The 20,438-nt window shown below is 46.8% G+C and overlaps 1 protein-coding gene across 3 annotated transcripts in view; it reads left to right on the top strand.

The window, feature by feature from the left end:
- Positions 1-20,438, top strand: part of QTRT1 (queuine tRNA-ribosyltransferase catalytic subunit 1) — a 64,034-nt gene that overhangs the window by 27,402 nt on the left and 16,194 nt on the right. For 2 of the 3 annotated variants that reach the window (XM_070938316.1, XM_070938318.1), the window contains one exon: positions 6,586-6,724. In XM_070938316.1, the coding sequence (XP_070794417.1) occupies positions 6,586-6,724 (139 nt within the window). Of the gene's footprint in view, positions 1-4,294; positions 4,624-6,585; positions 6,725-20,438 lie in introns of those variants that run through there. The other variant, XM_070938317.1, reaches the window with a different exon arrangement.

The following is a 20,438-nucleotide window of genomic DNA, read 5'->3' as shown; positions in this document are numbered from 1 at the left end:
AGCAGCAGGCATAAACATCAGGAACAGGAACTTTACCAGTTCAAAAATACAAACCACATTATTTGGTTGTTTTAGAACAAAAACAAAGCTTATCTATATGAACCAAAAACAAAATCTGTAAAACCTAGAAATGGTTTATATTAATCTTGAAATGTAGTTATAGGCTTAGCAAATGCAAATCAATTCAATGTAGAGTTCTAAGGAAGAGAATTGCCTCTGCCAGATCCTCTTTCATAGAGGCTCTTAAGTCAGACTTTATTATTTTTAGGGCTGAAAATAATCTTTCGACACTGACTTGGGTGGGTGGCATTGCAGTAACTATTCTGGCCACATCACTAACGATCTCTGGATAAACAAGGATGGCTTCTTCAACAGTAAGTTTTGATGAGCGATCATACTTTTCAACTTCTTTTAGTGCTTTATAAAACTCCTGTTGGAATTTTTTTATTTGGACATTTACTGGTTCTGTAACGCTTATGCGACGTCGCTTTCCTTTAGCAACTTCCATTTTGTCTAAGAAGGAATCAAAGTCTAATTCTTCGTTTGAAGAAGATGATTCTGAGTTACCACTATTGCTTAAAAGAACTCCATCCTCCTGTGGAGGTATTTCAGGTCGTAATCCCTTCATGCGAACTGCTACATCATAGAGGGCCTTTTTCCCAGTAGCAATCTGTTTACTGTTCAATAAAAGTCGGCTCATTGGGTCGACATAAATAGCCGCTAACAAGATTTCATTTTCCAGCAAAAGACTCTCTCTTTTCATCATTGAAGATGCAATGCCCTCAGCTATTAACCCTCCATTTTTGTTCAGGCGATATAACAGGCTCTTCCATTCCAAGAGGAATTTACCCGGGGTTAGATCATCACATTGCAACCTCTTGGTGACAGTGAAGGGGTGAGAAAGAAGGTTCTCCAGCTCTTTTGTTTGTGTCCACTGGCTTGCAGTTAATGCAAGATTTTCATTGTCCATTTCTTCTATGAAGTCTTTAAGTTCAAGCAAACGCTTCACCATTAAATAAGTGCTTCCCCAGCGAGTTGTTTGATCCAAAATGGCTCCTTTTCCTGCACGTCTTTTCAAAATTGCATCTGTTTTTGGGGCCCTGGCTGCAACAGTTACTTGCCGTAATTTGCCAATTAATGTAGCTGCATGGCGATCTTTTAATCCATCTCTTATGGCAAGTTGCAGTGTATGAACAGCACATCGCATATGATGAATAGTAGCAAGCTTCAATGCTTCTTCAACAAAGTTGTCTAAAAAAATGTCAGCATTCTCTTCAGTTTCTAAACTTTCTCTAATACTTGCAGAGCTGTCTTCCTCTAAGTCTAATATCTGTTTGATACCTTCTTCATCTGCCTTCATCTTCTCAATTGTGCTCAACATGTTAGAAGCGTTATCTGTCACAACACATAAAATCTGTTCCTTTTTAATTTCAAAATCTTCTAGAACACCCTCCACTAACTTCTGAAGGTAATCACTGGTGTGATGTGCCTGAGTGTCCTTTACTCCGAGGGTCCGTGTTATTGTTTTGTTATTTTCATCCACAAATCTAACATTAATAGCGAAATAATTGACTCTGTGACGTGTGCATGCATCCATTTTAAGGAAGACAAAACGTCCTTTCATAACTTTCTGTAGTTCTTCCTTTTTACATTTGGCCTCCTCAATTATAAGTTTCCTTATACTTTCTCTTTCCAGAGAAACACCAAGTTTTTTTGCCATTTCTCCATTTAGGCCTAAAAAGGCTGTCTGTGAAAAGAAGGATAGTGGTACACTATTCTTTACTACCATTTCAATAATGTGGTGTTTGAATTTTTCTGGTGTCATCCTTATGGTAACTTTGTCAGATATAAAGAATTTTCTTATTTGTGATTGTTCTCCAGTAGATTTCTGAACGTTTTTTGTCACAGAAGTAGATGCAATGTTTTCATTGCTATCTTTCTCATTCACGGCTTCTAACACTTTGGGATGAAAACGCTGTAAGTGTCTTTTCAAATTTGATGCTCTTGTAGGTGCATTTTTATCAGGCCCACTGAAACTGCTAATTTTTGCATCACATTGTTTTTCACCATCATCATCTTTTCTAATACATTGGCACACGTAATGTTTTCCATCACTTGATAATGCAAAGTGCTCATAAACAGTAGACTTTGTTGTGTTTGTTGTTAGCAGTCTTTTTGCCATTGTTTAGGATGCCTCTTTCCCTAAAATATAAAATATGTTATACTAACTGGCATATAATTAGATTTTTAATATCAACATACACAGTCTTGTAAGTTGTACGTACATGGCTTTATACAAACAAATAAGCTATATATCCCAGCACTAAACCTAGACATGATTTGTCCTATACAATATAAACACTTACAGTTGAATCCAAGAAGCTGTTCCACCAAGTTCTTCTAAGCCAGTGGTTCTCAACCTTCCTAATGCCGCGACCCTTTAATACAGTTCCTCATGTTGTGGTGACCCCCAACCAGGGGTGGGTTCTAAATTTTTTTACTACCGGTTCTGTGGGCGTGGCTTATTTTGTGGGCATGGCTTGGAGGTTATGTGACTGGGTGGGTGTGGCTAGCTGGTCATGTGACCGGGTGGCCATGGCTATGTGTATAGAGGGCTGAAAAAAGTCATTTCTGACAGGTCCTCGCACTTTTGACTGGTCCTCACACTTATGACCATCCTCACATTTATGCCCGTGCAGCATTTTTAACAACCATGTCACTCATTTCACAACTGCTTCTCTTCACCATGGTGACAAGATAGGGCAAAAACGTAAAATGTGAGGACAGTCGTAAGTTCGAGGACTGGTCAAAAGGGAGAGGACCTGTCAGAAATAACTTTTTCAGCCCTCTGAGTAGTCCATATACATAAAAGGATACAGCAATAGAGAGGGATGAAGGAAGGGAAGGGAAATTAGAGTAGGAGTGAGGGTAAGAGAGGGAGGAAGAGAGGAGGAGAAGGAGAAAGGAAGAGGAAGTAGGGAGGAGAAGAAGAGGGTGAGGAAGAGAAAGTAAGAAGGAAAGAAAAGAGAGAGGTGGTAGGTTTGAGGAGAAAGATTGCTGTACAATAAAAAAGATGAAAGGGAAGAAAGCCAACCCCAAACAAATATAAAGATATTAAGATAAAGAATGAATTGTTAAACTTTAAAGAATAAAAGAGAACAAATATGAATAAATAACAATAATTAGAAACACACATACAAACATACAATGTATTTTCTTTGAACAGAGTATTTGGCCGGTTCATAAATTTAAACAGTGTTTAGTCATGTTTAAAGTTTAAGCTAACAATCAGAGTTACAAGTTTTTATAGCCTTAGCTGAATGACAGCAGTTTTTCCAATGGTTTACAGCTTCAGTCTTGAACTATTGACCCTCCATTCCCTTCACTTATGCAAGTGTCTCTAGTCCTGCAAAAAACATATTTACTTAATCCCTTATCAGTGAGAGGCTAGGTTACCCATGGGCGCTGCGTTCCCTGTAACAGCAGAACACAACACTATGGAAAGTATAAGTATTGCCACTCCTAATTGTGCGTTGCGTGCCTTATAGTGAAGCACATGAAAAGCATGCTTCTTCACGGTCACTTAACGTGTTCATTTTGCGGTTACGTGAGGCACTGCATGCATTGGTCTTTATTCTTACAGTAGAGAAGTCATTAATTATAACTTTTTGTGAATTGGGACATTTAAACTTGCTTTTTTTAAAATTCCAATCTAAATTTAGTAGGAGACGGAGTCGGAGTCGGTGCATTGTTTGCCGACTCCGACTCCGACTCCGACTCCAGGTACCCAAAATTTCCTCCGACTCCGACTCCGACTCCTCGACTCCGACTCCGACTCCGACTCCACAGCACTGGTTCCTCGGTTGTCCCAGCTTCGTGGCAGCCATCTTTCGGCTGCCTCTTCTCCCCGTGGCTAAGAGGGAAAACGAACCCCGGGTCAGACAGGAGAGTTGTGACTTTCCTCGATCTCACAGGGCACCCTTCTTTGCATCACCGCCCCTACAAGGTGGCTTTGGCTCTTTTCAGAGCCCACCAATGAGGAGAACTCGGCACAGGAGCGTGGAGACCCGCCCCTGTCCGATCTCGCCGTGACGTCAACCGGAAGCCTGGTTGACATTTTCATGATAATTGTTTTATTCATTCTTTGTATTTTTTTATTTTCATTGCTGTTGCTATTACACATTGTTTTAGTTCCTCCATGATTTCTGTTATTTTTTCCTCCAGGTTGTAGGCCCGTTTTTCTTTCTCACCTGGCTCCAGATCCTCTCTATGAGTCTAGGGAAGGTGAAAACAGCCTTCCCCACCCCCTCGGAGGCCCTCTGGAGGACAGAAATGACCCATTTCCCAACTTCTGGTTGGACAGGAATTGACATTTTTTGCTGTCCCCAGCCTCCAGAGCCTCTCTAGGAGTTTGCCATCATGGCCTTAGGACCACCTCAGCCAGGCCTCCCATGGAGGGATGCCACAAGCAGCAGCACTGGCACAACGTGCCATGCAGCCTCATTCCATGAGTGGCAGCACTGGCATGACGAGCCACATGGTGTGTGGCTGCAAGTAGCCTCAGAAGTCAAGCAACAACACAACGTGTTGGGGCATAGGAGGCCTGACTGCAGCAGTCCTAAGGTAAGCGGGTGTGGGGTGTGTGGGGCAGCTCCACCCCCACATTGCCACCCTAGCTTGATTTTTACGCATCGGCCTCACCCCACCTTGTACAACCAGATGGTGGAATAGAGTGGGCAGGGTCTTAACTAAGGCTTATTTTTGGGTTAGGGCTTATATTAGGTACACATGTAAAATCAAGTTAGGGCTTATTTTAGGGAAGGTCATATTTTCAGGGAAACGTGGTGGTGTTTTTGTTATTATTATGAAATGTAAATTTGAATCTTATCAGAGGAATAGCCAGTAATGCCTTCACTTAATATTCATTTAGACTGGACTGTTTTGAGTTTTGCACTTGAACTGTTCTGCCAGCTATTCTGCCCTCTGCCAGCCTCTATTGAAGATTTGTACTATAACTCTTTTAAAATCATAGAGACACATTAGACATATGGGGTTATAGGTAGTTCACAACTTACACCACAATTGACCCCAAAATTTCTATTGCTAACCAAGGCAGTTGTGAGTTGCCCCATTGTACGATTTGTGTTGTAAAGTGAATCATTCAATGAATCTTGCTTCTCCCATTACTTTGCTTATTGGAGGCTGGCTGAGAAGGTTACAAATGGTGATCACATGACCTCGGGGCCATGCAACTGTCATAAATACTTGCCAATTGTAAAGGGCCCAAATGTTGATCACATGACTATGGGGATCATATTAAATGGTTGTAAATGTAAAACTGGTCATAGCTCACTTTTTTTACTGCCATTTTAACTTCAAATGGTCACTAAATGAATGATTGTTAAATCAAGGACTATCTATATATGTTCCTTTAGTGTACTGACAACATTCAAGACATGTTACTGGTTCTTTGTAATGTTTTTAATCTGTTTGGAAAGTTAAAGGATTATTGTGAGATGCTGTTTAGCATATTGCCCGGGTCTGTATAATGCTGCGTAATGCTGTAATATTTTTTTTTGCCCTAACACAACCATTTTTTCTTTATTTTATTTTATTATATTTCTATACCGCCCTTCTCCTGCGGGACTCAGGGCGGTGTACAGCCAGAATAAAACATAGCATATAAAATTTAAAAACATTTAAAAAAACAATTAAATAATTTTGGCCCGAATTTAAAACAACCCAATTAAAACCGAATTCGATTAAAAAACTGAGAGGATGGGATCAAGCCAGCCCAGCTAGAAGGAACAAGTGTGTCTTCAGGGCCCAACGAAAAGCGGATATCGTGCGTATCTCAGGGGGCAGGTCATTCCAGAGCGCAGGTGCTGCCACAGAGAAGGCTCTCCCCCTGGGGGTCGCCAGCCGGCACTGCCTGGCCGACGGCACCCTGAGGAGGCCCTCTCTGTGCGAGCAAACCGGTCGGTGGGAGGCTATTGGCGGCAGAAGGCAGTCTCGCAAATACCCCGGACCTAAGCCATGGAGCGCTTTAAAGGTGGTCACCAACACCTTGAAGCGCACCGGAAGACCACAGGAAGCCAGTGCAGCTCGCGCAGGAGAGGTGTTATATGTGAGCGCCCCGTCGCTCCCATAATCCCCTGTGCGGCCGCATTCTGGACCAACTGCAGCCTCCCAAGGGGAGCCCCATGTAGAGAGCATTGCAGTACTAGTAGTTAAATAAACCACAATTTATTGTTTAATGCAATTACAAATCTAGCCATTTGTAACTTGTATAAAAATATTGATAAAACATAACCTGGGTCAGCAAATGCAGGAACCCAGTCATTTTTATATTATTGGCATACAAAATCCATAGTGGAAGCATGTAGGGGTCTGGTTTAACTTATTATACTAAACCATAGTGTAATTTGCTTGATTTTTATTTGGTACAATGTGTAAATGTGTGGGGTGCCTTATAGGACTGGTAGTGAATGCAGCTCATGTGTGAAGGGATACTTGTTACCATTACACAATTAGCAGTACCAGTTTCCTTACTTCTCAGTTCCTTTCAAAGTGTCTTTTCTGCAGGATAGTGGTGGTTTTCAGATGGTATCTCTGGTGGAGTTCTCCAAGGTGACAGAGGAGGGAGTACATTTCTGTTCTCCTTATGATGGCAAGCAGATCCTGCTAACACCAGAAAAATCCATTGAAATACAGAATGCTCTTGGTAACTATTCTGTTTTGTATAATAATATGACTGGCTAATCTAACGCTTTCTTTTGTTTTATAATGGTAGTGATAGTTCCCTACGTCCATGATTGCCCATCATGTCAGAAATACCATTTTAGGAATTTATATAAAAAAAAAAGAACTGCAGAAAATAGTTCAATAGCTCATAAACACTCTACTTGACTCTATTTGCATACTTAGTCCCCATTTCTTATTTTCCTGTTAGTGAATGATTTACCCACTGTGCTCCTTTTTGATGAGATACAATCTGGTTACCCATGCGCTGCTAGCCTCCCAATTAGATTGCTGCAATGGATCTGTGTGGGAATAAAGTTCTTGAAAGAAGTAGTGAAATTATAATGATTTGAAAATGTTCTGTCTGGAATGTCTTATTGGGAGCTCAGAGCACCTGCTTTTAGCTAAGCTGTTTGCCTTCTAGACCCTATCATTCAGGAATTTTATTTGTTACCTATCAATTCCTTCAAATGGCTCAAGCCCCTCCTGCTTGAGGACACTGCTTCCCCCATATAGTATTCCTGAAAGCTACATTCTGCACAGAAGAGCCTTCTCATTGTTCTGTTATAGAGAGAGGCACATTCAGAATCAGCTAGGGCTGAGGGCCAACACACTGGAATTTTCTCATTTACTCTATACCAGAGGTCAGAAACCTGCGGCTCCAGAGCTACATGCAGCTCTTTGGGCCCTCTGTTGTGGCTCCTTGTTGGGTGATCCCACCACTAACTGGCCCCACCCCTTGCCCTCCCCTCCCAGTCACTCCTCGCCTGGCCTGAGAAGGTAAGGGTGATGGCAGGGGATGGAGAAGCGGCCAGGGCAGAGACAGAGAGATGCAGAGAGAGAGAGACATAGAGAGATACAGAGAGAGAGGGAAGTGGGGGAGGGAGGGGAGAGAGATATATGTCAAAAGGGTTTTGTGGTTTCTGGTGTTTTTTAACAACTGGTTCTCTGCCCTAATGACCAGCTGGGTAAGCGTGGCGGGGGGGTCATGTGACTGGTGGAAGTGAGTGACATCGAATTGGCCACGAACACCCAGGTTTTGTGGCTCCCAGTGTTTTCTTTTCTGTGGGAAATGGGTCCAAATGGCTCTTTGAGTGCTTAAGGTTGCAGACCCCTGCTCTATTGTGTTTTATTTGTTATAAATAAATAGCAGTCAGTTTGCTAGATTTTTGTTATCATATATTGATACAGAGAATTTAAAATAACAGCAAGTTTTTACTGATTATAAAGTATATCTATTCGCTATTCTCTCTCTCTCTCTCTCTCTCTCTCTCTCTCTCTCTCTCTCTCTCTCTCTCTGTCAGATCCCTAAAAGTGATACTGTCAGCCTCCACCTTTACTGCTTTGGCTGCCATAGTAACGGGAGTGGGGAGAGCTAGGTAGCATGGGGGGGAAGCATGCTGGAGGAATCTGGAGAAATCGAAAGTGATAGTTAAGCCACCTGACTGTATCTTTGAAGCTGCTGTCGGGTCAACGGTCATGGCATTCCTGATTGATGACGCTGCCAGACGTGTGCTTCCACTTGACCCCTGGGAGACCTTTGGATTGGATGATTTACGGTGGACAGCGGGAGAGGATGCTTTCTATATGCAATTTTCGCGCTTATTGCCTTAGATTCTGCTTTCCTTTGGTTGCGTTCACTTCATTTTCTAGTAAAAGTACCTTTCTCTATAAACAATGGAGTTTGGGTCATTCTTTCCTGGACTTTGAAGGAAGCACACCTGACATTAAGCAGAATCTCATCTCCAGCCATCCCGGATAAACACCGAGGGGGCTGAACCCAAAATATGTCTGATCAAGAGAGTGAAGGAGATCAGATGGGAACTTCTGGCTCTACTATAACTGCACTTCAAGTGGAGAAGGAAGCTGCGGAATGGATGGAAAAAATTTAGCTGAGAGAGGAGCCAGAGGAAGCTAGATGGTCGAGGGGAGTAGGAAGGTTGCCGGACCTGGGGAGGACCCCCCAAGGAGTAACCAGCTCCAGACCCCGTAAGGGAGAGGCAGTGTGGCTGCAAGAGCAAAAGGAGAGCGTCATGATTGCTCAAGCGATGCAACTCCTCCGCGATGCCAAGGAAAGCTGGAAAAACCGTGAGTCTTATATATTCCCTGTGGGGAAGGGAGGAGACTACTTCAGACTGGATCCAGAAGAGACAGTCTGTGGGGGAGAGGAAGAGGAAGCTGGGGAAGAAACATCTCAGGCTTCTGGAGCTCAAGCGAGGGATGCAGCAGCCCAGGGACCCCCAACCTTGCAGGCCCCCATCCTGCAGGTGCAAAAAGCCAAAGATTCCCCCCCAACCGGAAAATATGATGGGAATCCGAAGACCTTGGGGCTTTTCTTGACCCAAGTGTGGAACCACATGCAGGACTGGGGGGAGGATTACTTATCAGATGCGGCACGAGTGAGATGCATCACAAATGTCTTAGAGGGAGTAGCAGCTGAATGGATGGTGGTTCTCCACAATAATAATTCCCCCTTGCTGAGGAATTACAACCTGTTCATGAGGGCTCTTAGGAGGCGGTTTGAAGACCACCTAGCTGAGCAGAAAGCGAGACTCAGAATGAAGAGTATCCAGCAGGGCCGGAGATCGGTGGCAGAATACACCCAAGAATTTCGCGAACTGGCACCCTACATGACAGAGTGGTCAGAAGCAGCCCTACTGGAGAGTTTTAAGGACGGACTGAATGAAGACATATACAAAGACTGTAGAGCACGGGGGGCCGAGGGGGCCGTGCAGGGGACCCGTCATCCCCCTTCTACCGCAAAGGAGCACCAAAGGTGGGCGCAGGGAGAGCGGAATTCAAACCAAAATCGAAGCCCTTCACGTTCTTCAAATGTGGAAAGGAAGGCCATCGGGCCGCCAAATGTTTCTCCAAGCCAGTGCCAAAATCTACTGGCTCGGGACCAAAGAAGGCTGACAAAGCACCTGCAAAAGCTCGCGAAACCGTCCTGAAAGGAGAAGTCGTTGAGTTCGCTCCCCGAAACCAGGGTGAGTTGGGAACTCCGACCACCGCGGACGACAGCGGGACGGACTCCGACTCTGATGATCTGGTGAGTCACACTGAGGGCCCCATGCTCATCCCCATAGAAATAAGGGTGCCGTCCACAGGGGCACATGCGCAGATGTTAGCCCTATTAGACTCTGGGTGCACCAGGTGCATAATCAGCCCGAAAGTCGTGGAGAAAATGGGCCTGAGGCTAAAAACGTTAAAAAGGCCCATTGCGTTCTGTCAGTTGGACGGATCGATTGCAGGAGGGGACCCAGCCAGCTTTGTGACCGAACCCATTGAAATGCAATTGGGGGATCATGTAGAGACCCTCAGTTTTATTGTGGCCCCTGGCATGGAACGACCCCTCATACTTGGACTGCCCTGGCTCCGTAGATGGAACCCACGTGTTAACTGGAAAACGGGGGTTTTGCGCATTCGCACCGGAAAATCGAGACTAGAGAGGGAAGAAAACCCCCTGGAGGACGGAGTAGAACACGAAAGGGCGGAAGTGACAATAGGCCACATCGAAGGGGAGGAAAAGATTCCAAAGGAGTATTGGGATCTCCGAGAAGTTTTTAGTGAAAAGGCCTCAGATGTGCTACCCCCCCACAGAGCTACGGACTGTACCATTAAAATACTCCCCGGGGTGAAGCTCCCTAAGCCAAAGATCTACCCCATGACCCCTCGAGAACTAGGGGAATTGCGAAAATTCATTGATAAAAACCTAGAACGGGGTTTTATCCAGACCAAGGGTGGTGGCGCCTGTAATGTTCCGAGAAAAGAAAGATGGCTCCTTTCGTTTGGTAGTTGATTATAGGAATCTCAACGCTATTTGCGTGGTAAACATTTACCCCCTGCCGCTCATGAAGGACATGCTAGCACTCTTAGGAAAGGGGAAAATTTTCACCAAACTGGACTTACAAGAGGCATACTACAGAGTGAGAATTAAGGAGGGGGATGAATGGAAAACAGCGTTTAACTGTCCACTGGGATGTTTCCAGTTTCAAGTGCTCTCTTTTGAACTACAAGGAGCCCCTGCTGTGTTCATGCAATTGATTAACGAGGTACTGCATGAGCACCTGTATAAGGGGGTGCTGGTTTACTTGGATGACATTCTTATCTACTCTGAGAGCATGGACGACCATGTGAAATTGGTGCGAACTGTCCTGAAAAAACTCAGCGCTGCTGAACTATATGCCAAGCTCTCTAAATGCGAGTTCCACCAAAGCAAAATTGACTATCTTGGATATCGCATATCGCATAGAGATGGACCCTGGAAAAGTTCGGGCAGTATTGGAATGGGCCGCGCCACGCACCCGCAAACTACAAAGTTTCCTTGGATTTGCTAACTTCTATAGACAGTTTATCCCCTCGTTCGCCAAAATCGCGCTGCCAATAACAAATCTTCTGAAAACAAAAGGTGAAGTAAAACCAAATCCCTCACGAGCCCTTGAATGGACTATGCACTGTCAGGCGGCATTCGAAAAGTTGAAACGCTTGTTTGCTGCTGAACCAGTCCTCAAACATCCGGACATGGAAGAGCCTTTTGTAGTACAGGCTGACACGAGCGACGTGGCAGTAGGAGCAGTACTTCTGCAGAAGAATGCAGAAGGGAAATAACAACCCTGTGTCTATACGTCCCGCAAATTGTCAGAGACCGAAAGGAGATGGGCCATATGGGAGAAGGAAGCTTTTGCAGTGCGATGGGCATTGTTAACGTGGAGACAATTTCTTGAAGGAGCTAAGCATCCTTTTGAAGTTTGGACTGACCATAAAAATCTGGAGGCTTTGAAAACACCGTGTAAGCTGTCACCAAAGCAAGTTCGCTGGGCTCAACACTTCAACCATTTTAATTTCACTTTATGCTACCTTCCTGGTGGAAAGAACTTCATGGCGGATGCACTTTCCAGATTGCCTCAATACAACAGTACCAAGAAGGAAGTGGTTCGGCCTATCATACCTGTGACACAACTAGCAGCGCCAGTAACTACCAGAGCACAGATGAGGGCTGATCCAGCCCTCTCGGGCGATTTGCTTCATAAACTACAAGAAGCTCTAAAGACTGACGAGTGGTTTCAAACCCACTCGAATGAATGTACACTCTGTGATGGACTAGCGTGGATTGGGGCCAAATTGTATGTTCCGGCCAGTTTAAGAGTAACGGTGTTGCAGCACGCTCATGACGCCAAGGCGGCGGGACACTTTGGATTTGTTAAAACTGTACATCTCATTAAAAGACAATTCTGGTGGCCTGCACTCATAGAGGCATATGTAGCTAGCTGTCCGGTGTGTGCCTCAGCTAAGAGACCTCCGGGGAAGCCACCTGGTTTACTTCAGAGTGTGGCAAGGCCAAATGCTCCTTGGAAAGAGATATCCATGGATTTTATTGTAGATGTGCCGGAGAGTGGGGGGTGCACAGTCATTTGGGCAGTAACGGATTTGTTTTCCAAACAAGTACATTTCATCCCTTGTTCAAAAATCCCTTCAGCTAAAACCCTTGCAAAATTGTTTATTCAACATGTTTATCGATTACATGGGGTTTCAAAAGGTATAATCTCAGACAGGGGTGTGCAATTTACCTCCAACTTTTGGAAGGAGTTTTTGGGGTTAATAGGGGTTAAGCTCCGCCCACCACCCCCAGACAAATGGGGCTTGTGAGAGAACCAATGCCATGTTAGAACAGTACCTGAGATGTTACATAAATTACCAGCAAGACAACTGGGTGGACTTATTGCCATTTGTGGAGGTGGCGTATAATAACTCCATACATAGTAGCACCGGTGTCACTCCATTTAAGGTGGCCTCTGGCCAAGAGTTTGTACCAATCCCAGAGCTACCACAGGATAACCCACAGAACCCCTCTTTAATTGAGTGGATCGAACAGCTACGGGGTAGTTGGGCAGTAACTCGAAAAGCTTTAGATGACGCACACCGAGCACATAAAGCCCAAGCTGACAAAAAGAGGTGCCCGGCACACATGTACAAGGTGGGTGATATGGTTTATCTTTCCACCAAATATTTACAGACTTCCCAGAAATCAAAAAAGCTCGGACCAAAGTATGTGGGCCTTTTCCCAATCACTAGACTCATCAACCCAGTCACAGTTGAATTGGAATTGCCAAAAAATTTGAGACGAATCCACCCTGTTTCATGTTAGCTTACTGAAACCGGAACATACGTCCACTTTGCGTCCAAACCAGGACTCTCCTCCGGTCCCCATACTGATAGAAGGGAAACAACATTTTGAAGTTAAGGAAATCTTGGATTCTAGGAAGCATCACGGTAAAGTGCAGTATTTGGTGGCCTGGAAGCATTTTTCCATTATCTCAAGCTGAATGGGTGAATAAACGTGATGTCCGGGCGCCAAAGAAAGTTCAGTTGTTTCACACCAAATATCTTGATAAACCCTAATTTCTGTGTTGTGTTGTTTTCTCTTTCCCTATTTAGGAATAACATCTCTTCTGCAGAGGGGCCGAATGTCAGCCTCCGCCTTTACTGCTTTGGCTGCCATAGTAACGGGAGGGGGGGAGAGCTAGGTAGCATGGGGGGGAAGTGTGCTGGAGGAATCTGGAGAAATCGAAAGCGATAGTTAAGCCACCGGACTGTATCTTTGAAGCTGCATTCGGGTCAACGGTCGTGGCATTCCTTATTGATGACACTGCCAGACGTGTGCTTCCACCTGACCTCTGGGAGACCTTTGGATTGGATGATTTACGGTGGACAGTGGGAGGGGATGCTTTCTATATGCAATTTTCACACTTATTGCCTTAGATTCTGCTTTCCTTTGGTTGTGTTCACTTCATTTTCTAGTAAAAGTACCTTTCTCTATAAACAATGGAGTTTGGGTCATTCTTTCCTGGACTTTGAAGGAAGCACACCTGACAGATACTGCCATTCAATTGGAAGAAGGGGGAGACTTGGATTCAATTTACTAGCATTGCCTGTGTCAACAGATATTTTACAACTTACATCCTGACTCCAAAGAGCCCTGAGATCCTCTTTACCTGGAGGAATTTTTATGATAGCCATGTGGGTTGTTTCACTTTAAAGGATAACAGTGTGAATGCATGGTGGTTCGGGTTCTCAGGGAAACTAGTAAAGAAAGCATCTTCACACTTGTGTATTGGTTAAAATCTGCATTCTGACTTAAAGGGAGGGGTCTCTACTGCTTTAATCCTACTTGTCTTGCCTAAGGGTATTCAGATCTTGCTTTAATTGGGTGGCTATCACTTCTGTTTAATAAAAGGTCTCTTTTGAACAACCACGTTTCAAGAGTTCGTACTTTCTTAAGTTGGAAGGAGGGGTGATCCTTACAAAAAGCAAGATCTGCAAAACGGTCAACGCAGAGAAGTAATCTTCGCTTTACTGAGGGGACCTTGCAAACCATGTGTCAGCACGTCAAGATGCATTTATCCTAGTCCTGACATGAAAAGGAGAACGCAAGTGTCTGCAACGGGACAGTTGCCTTTCACCTACTTATTTTAGCTGGAGATAATGTCCCCTAGGAGATGGATGGGAGAGGGGAAATTCTTTGAGTTGGAGCAGTAGATTAGGGGTGAGTGATTGGGATGATGGCCAATGAATGCAGAGGAGTGGGGGAAGGAAGAGGAGGGATTTTGGGTCAGCACCTCAGTGCTGGCTGCATAGAGTCAGTGTAAAAGTTGCCGTGCCAAATAAAATGGAAGTTTGTTTCAAAAAAGACTGTTTGAGACGCAATTTATTTGAAGACGGCCTGAAAACCTGACACCATGTCTGAATGAAGCAGAGAACTGGGAGAAGCTGATTGCTGGGGGGAGACATCAACCGTCACCCAGTCGGATGCCTATTTCGTACACACCATCGGAGAGGATGAGGTAACCCTGGAGAATCCTGAAAAGCCCCGCTGGTCAATTGGCATCGGGAAGAAAGTTATCTGGGATGAAAGAACCAGAGGAGTCACCCTCAGCCGTGGCAACCGAAAACCGGGATGGAAACTGGAACTAGAAGCCCTTGCTGACCAGGGGGGACTGACCAAAGCACCACTGAGGGAGGATTATCTGAAGAGGCATATAACATAATTGGTGATGGAAACTTTGGAAAATCTCAACATACGAAGGGAGCCAGGACAACAACCAAAGGCTGTGGAAAAGGCAGCAGTCGCGGATGATGCCACAGGAGGCACCCTCAAGATGCACGTCAAGATGCATTTATACTAGTGCTGACATGAGAAGGAGAACGCAAGTGTCTGCAACGGGACGGTTGCCTTTCACCTACTTATTTTAGCTGGAGATAATGTCCCCTAGGAGATGGATGGGAGGGGGGAAATTCTTTTGAGTTGGAGCAGTAGATTAGGGGTGAATGATTGTGAAGATGGCCAATGAATGCAGAGGAGTGGGGGAAGGAAGAGGAGGGATTTTGGGTCAGCACCTCAGTGCTGGCTGCATAGAGTCAGTGTAAAAGTTGCCGTGCCAAATAAAATGGAAGTTTGTTTCAAAAAAGACTGTTTGAGACGCAATTTATTTGAAGACGGCCTGAAAACCTGACACCATGTCTGAATGAAGCAGAGAACTGGGAGAAGCTGATTGCTGGGGGGAGACATCAACCGTCACCCAGTCGGATGCCTATTTCGTACACACCATCGGAGAGGATGAGGTAACCCTGGAGAATCCTGAAAAGCCCCGCTGGTCAATTGGCATCGGGAAGAAAGATATCTGGGATGAAAGAACCAGAGGAGTCACCCTCAGCCGTGGCAACCGAGGAGGAGGAGGAGTGGAGGAAGGAAGAGGAGGGATTTTGGGTCAACACCTCAGGGCTGGCTGCATGGAGTCAGTGTAAAAAATGCCATGCTAAATAAAATGGAAGTTTGTTTCAAAAAATACTTTGCTTGAGATGCAGTTTATTTGAAGACAGCCTGAAAACCTGACACCCTCCTTCTGGAGCCTGCCTATCGAGCAGATGGCGCAGCAGCAGCAGGAGAAGACCTAGCAAACCCTCCCCCCCAGGCAGCACGCTCACCGGCGCCCATCCCCAACCAGCCCCGAGTCCCACAACTGGAAAGAGAAATTTCTTCCCTTGGGGTGAAGTTTGATGGGAATCCGCAGCAATTAGGATTCTTTGTGGCACATGTGCTAACCTACATGCAAGAGTACGGGCGTGATTTCCAAACCCAAAGATCCCGAGTGTGAGTTGTGACCCTAGCCCTAGAGGGTGCCGTTGCCAGATGGATGGTGACCCTGCATAACGCCAACGAACCAGAATTATGGGATTTCGACCATAGGTTTCGTCCTCAAACCTGCGACGCCGGTTTGAGGACCCACTAGCAGATCGCAAAGCACGTGACTGCATTAAGGTGGTGAGGCAGGGGCGATGGCCAGTAGCAGAGTATACTGAAGAATTCCGGGACCTCGCATGTCGTACGAACTGGCCAGAAGATATTTTGGTGAGCTGTTTCAATGACAGGCTGAGTGATGATCTATACAATGCCTGCATGGCCCGAGGTGCAGCGAATCACCTACATGAATGGTACGTCACCGCCGAAGAAGCTGAGATCAATATGGCTAGAAACCAGTATTGAGCGGGGTGAGCATGGAAGCAATCCCCACCCCAAAGGAAGCAAGAGCCCCTCAAACCACAAACCGCATTGTCTCCGAGATCCGAGATCTAAGTTGGAAGGAGAGGCAATCCTTATACTCTCTTTCTCTCTGAAACAGCTTGCCTTCGGAAGTTGTGGGAGCTTCATCACTGGAGGCTTTCAGGAAGAGATTGGATTGCCATTTGTCAGAAATGGTATAGGGTCTCCTGCTTGGGCGGGGGATTGGACTAGATGACGTACAAGGTCCCTTCCAACTCTGTTAATCTAATTTAATCTAATCTATGCAGGCCCAGCTCCTTTGTTGATGAGACTTGGGGAGGGGCAGGCCCAACTTTTGTCCTTTTGTTTCCTTAACAATTTGGTTCTTTTCCCTGAGGGAGCTTTTCCTGACTTTTGTCCACCCTGTTTACGTGCGTTCACCACTTCTAGATATGGTCGGCCTAGAATCACACAGGTTACTTGTATTTGTGTTCAATTTTATATTTATCAGTTCTATTAGTTTTCTGCTGTGAACCAGTTCGGACCATGCAGTATATAAATTATCAAAATAAAATAAATTTGTAAATTAAAGGTAAAGCTTCCTTTGGATGTTTACTTTATATCTTCATTCCACATTTTTTGAAAATGAGCCAGAACAAGATTTTTTTCTCCTATTTTATTGCCTTATTTTTGTTTAATGGCTTTCTCATTGTAGGTCCTATATGTGCCTCATAGATCAAAGAGTATAGACCCGTGATGGCGAACCTATGGCACACGTGTCACAGCTGGCACACGGACCCATATTGCCTGGCTCGCACAGTGGTGCCCATTCCTCTTCTGGGTTTCTGTTGGACGCATGCGCACCGGCCCTGCTAGTCTTCTGGTTACTGGTGCGCATGCGCGTGTGACGATCAGCAGGACTTCATGCATGCGGCTGTGCCAGAAACCAGAAGATCAGCTGGCCAGCTGATTGTCCCACACGCATGCTCGCCAGTAGTTAGTTAGTTAGTTGGTTACTTTATTAAATTCCAAACTGCCCTTCTCCCGAAGGACTCAGGGCGGTGTTCAGCCATGTTAAAACACACATAAACTCTCAAAATTTAAAAACAATTTAAAACGAATATATTAAATTTGGCCCACAAAGTTAACAATTGACAAACAACCCAATTTAAAATTCATATTCTAAGCCAGCCTGGCCTGTTGGAACAACAGAGTCTTAAGGGCACGGTGAAAGGTATGAAGGTCGGGGATCATACGAACCTCCAGGGGCAGGTCATTCCAGAGGGCAGGTGCCCCCACAGAGAAGGCTCTCCCCCTGGGTGTCGCCAGTCGGCATTGTTTGGCCGACGGCACCCTGAGGAGTCCCTCTCTGTGGGAGCGTATTGGCCGGTGGGAGGCTACCGGTGGCAGAAGGCGATCTCGTACATACCCAGGTCCTAAGCCATGGAACGCTTTAAAGGTGATAACCAGCATCTTGAATCGCACCCGGAAGACCACCGGGAGCCAGTGCAGCTCACGCAGGAGAGGTGTTACATGGGTGTGCTGTGTCGCACCCATAATTACCTGTGCGGCGCATTCTGGACCAGTTGGAGCTTCCAGGTGCTCTTCAAGGGGAGCCCCATGTAGAGAGCATTACAGTAGTCCAGACGGGGCGAGGGCGTGAGTGACCATGCGCAAGGCGTCCCAGTCCAGAAAGGGACACAACTGGTAAATCAGGCAAACCTGATAGAAAGCTCCCCTGGCCACAGCTGTCATATGGTCTTCTAAAGACAGCCGTGCATCCAGGAGAAAACTCAAGTTGCGAGCCCTCTCTGAGGGGGTCAGGATCTCACCCCCAATAGTCAGCGATGGAGCTAGCTGGCTATATCGGGACTCCGGAAACCACAGCCACTCGGTCTTGGACGGGTTGAGTCTGAGCTTGTTTCTCCCCATCCAGATCCGCACGGCCTCCAGGCACCAGGACATCACGTCAAGGGCATCATTGGGGTGGTCCGAGGTGGAGATGTACAGCTGAGTATCATCAGCTTACTGATGGCACTTCACCCCAAAACCACCGATGATCTCACCCAGTGGCTTCACATAAATGTTGAACAGAAGGGGCAAGAGGACCGACCCTTGCGGCACCCCACAAACCAGATGCCTCAAGGTCGACCTCTGACCCCCTGCCAACACAAACTGCGTACGGTCAGAGAGGAAGGAGGAGAACCACCACAACACGGTGCCCCCCACTCCCAACCCCTCCAATCGGCACAGCATGAGGTTGATGGTATCAAAAGCCGCTGAGAGGTCTAATAGAACCAGGACAGAGGAACAACCTCTGTCCCGGGCCCTCCAGAGATCATCAACCAATGTGACCAATGCAACCAGAAGACTAGGTGGCTGATGCGCATGCGTGCACCGGAAACCAGAAGTTTATTTCCCGGCACACGCATGTCCACTGGGCAGCTTCTCTTAGCACGTATACACACTGGCCATGCCATTGACAGCTGCTTCCTGGGATCCACGTTGGAGGCCATTTGTGCCGGCAAACAAGCGCTCTTTGCCTGCGCTGCTGTCTTTGCTTGAGGTTTGCCTTTGGTGGGGGGGAGAAAGGGGGGAATGCTCTTTGCAGAGGTGGTGGCAGCTCCTCCTCCCCCTACCAGCCTCGCTGTAAATCTCAGGGTTTGCCTTACCGGGGGGGGGGAGAGAAAGGTCCTGGTGGGAGGGATGTCTGTGGTGCCAGTGACTGCAGCCACGCTCCGGAAAAGCCCCGTTGGAGTGCCGATCAGCCATGTGCAAGGTGGTGGCCAGCACAAGAGAAGCAGGATGCCAGATGCTCAGCTCTGCACACCCACGGAGCTGGGGTGAGGGGCTTGCCCACATAAGTTTGCTGGTGCCACTGCCTCTTTGCTGGCATAAACGGCCTGCTGCCACTGCCTCTTTGCTGGCAAAGTTATGTAGGCAAGCCCTGCGCCGCGCCAGCGCAGACCATGCTAGAAATTGCCTGACCGGCTCCAACGCTGCTTCTCCAGAGTGCGGCTGCAGTCACTGGCACCATGGACGTTTCCCCCCCCCCCCAGGACCTTTCTCCCCCCCGTAAGGCAAACCCCGAGATTTACGGTGAGGCTGGCAGGGGGAGGAGGAGGAGCTGCCGTTGCCTCTGCAAAGAGGATCCCCCCCCACAACCAGGACTTCCCCCCCCCCCCGGTAAGGCAAACCTCGAGATTTACAGTGAGGCTGGCTGGAGGAGGAGGAGGAGCTGCCTCTGCAAAGAGGATTCCTCCCCAACCAGGACTTTCTCCCCCCCCCCCCATAAGGCAAACCCCAGGTTTTATGGTGAGGCTGGCAGGAGGAGGAGGAGTCGCTGGTTTTTGGATTTGGAAAAGAAAGGGTTTTCGGGCGGCAGTGCTGAGATCCCCTCCCCGAATCAAAAAAGTGCACTGCATTTCAGGCGGCGGATCTGGCCTTCTGCGGAGAAGGAGGAGGAAGCCGCGCGGTTCTGCAATGTGCACCGGAGAACCACAGAGGAAAGCGTTGTCCAGCAAATCCAAAAACAGAGCGCACGGCTGGCCGCGTGCCCTTCTCCTCCTTCTCCACAGACTCACTTTCTCTTTCCTCCTGGCCAGATCTGCCACCTGAAATGCAGTGCACTTTTTTGATTCGGAGAAAACCCTTTTTTCTCCAAATCCAGAAACCGGGCATATGCAGGCAAAACAAGAGCACCACAGTTTCAGGCACTGCACAGGAGGTGTAAGGCAAGGCGGCTAGCCACTCTGTCTGCCCCTGTTTCAGAGACCCAGGCGGAGGGCGGTTGCTTCTGCTCCTGGCCCAGGAGGAAAGAGAAGGTGAGTCTGCAGAGAAGGAGGAGGAGGGTGCACGGCTCTGCAATGTGCACCGGAGAACCAAGGAGGAAAGCCTTTTTGGGTGGATTCGGGGAGGGGATCGCAGTGCTTCTGCCCGAAAAGGCTTTCCTTTGTGGTTCTCCGGTGCACATTGCAGAACTGCACACCTTCCTCCTCCTTCTCCGCAGACTCACCTTCTCTTTCCTCCTGCCAGATCTGCTGCCTGAAACGCACTGCACTTTTTTGATTCGGGGAGAGGATCGCAGCACTGCCGCCCAAAAACCCTTTCCTCTCCAAATCCAAAAATGGGGCGTGCGGAGGCCAAAAAAGTGCATTGC

This window comes from Pituophis catenifer, unplaced genomic scaffold, assembly GCF_029215685.1.
Source record: "Pituophis catenifer annectens isolate HBS135680 unplaced genomic scaffold, rPitCat1.0.hap2 SCAF_2, whole genome shotgun sequence".
Taxonomy (NCBI): domain Eukaryota; kingdom Metazoa; phylum Chordata; class Lepidosauria; order Squamata; family Colubridae; genus Pituophis; species Pituophis catenifer.
Note: the sequence above shows the minus strand (reverse complement) of the source record. Positions and strands in the feature narration are given on the sequence as shown.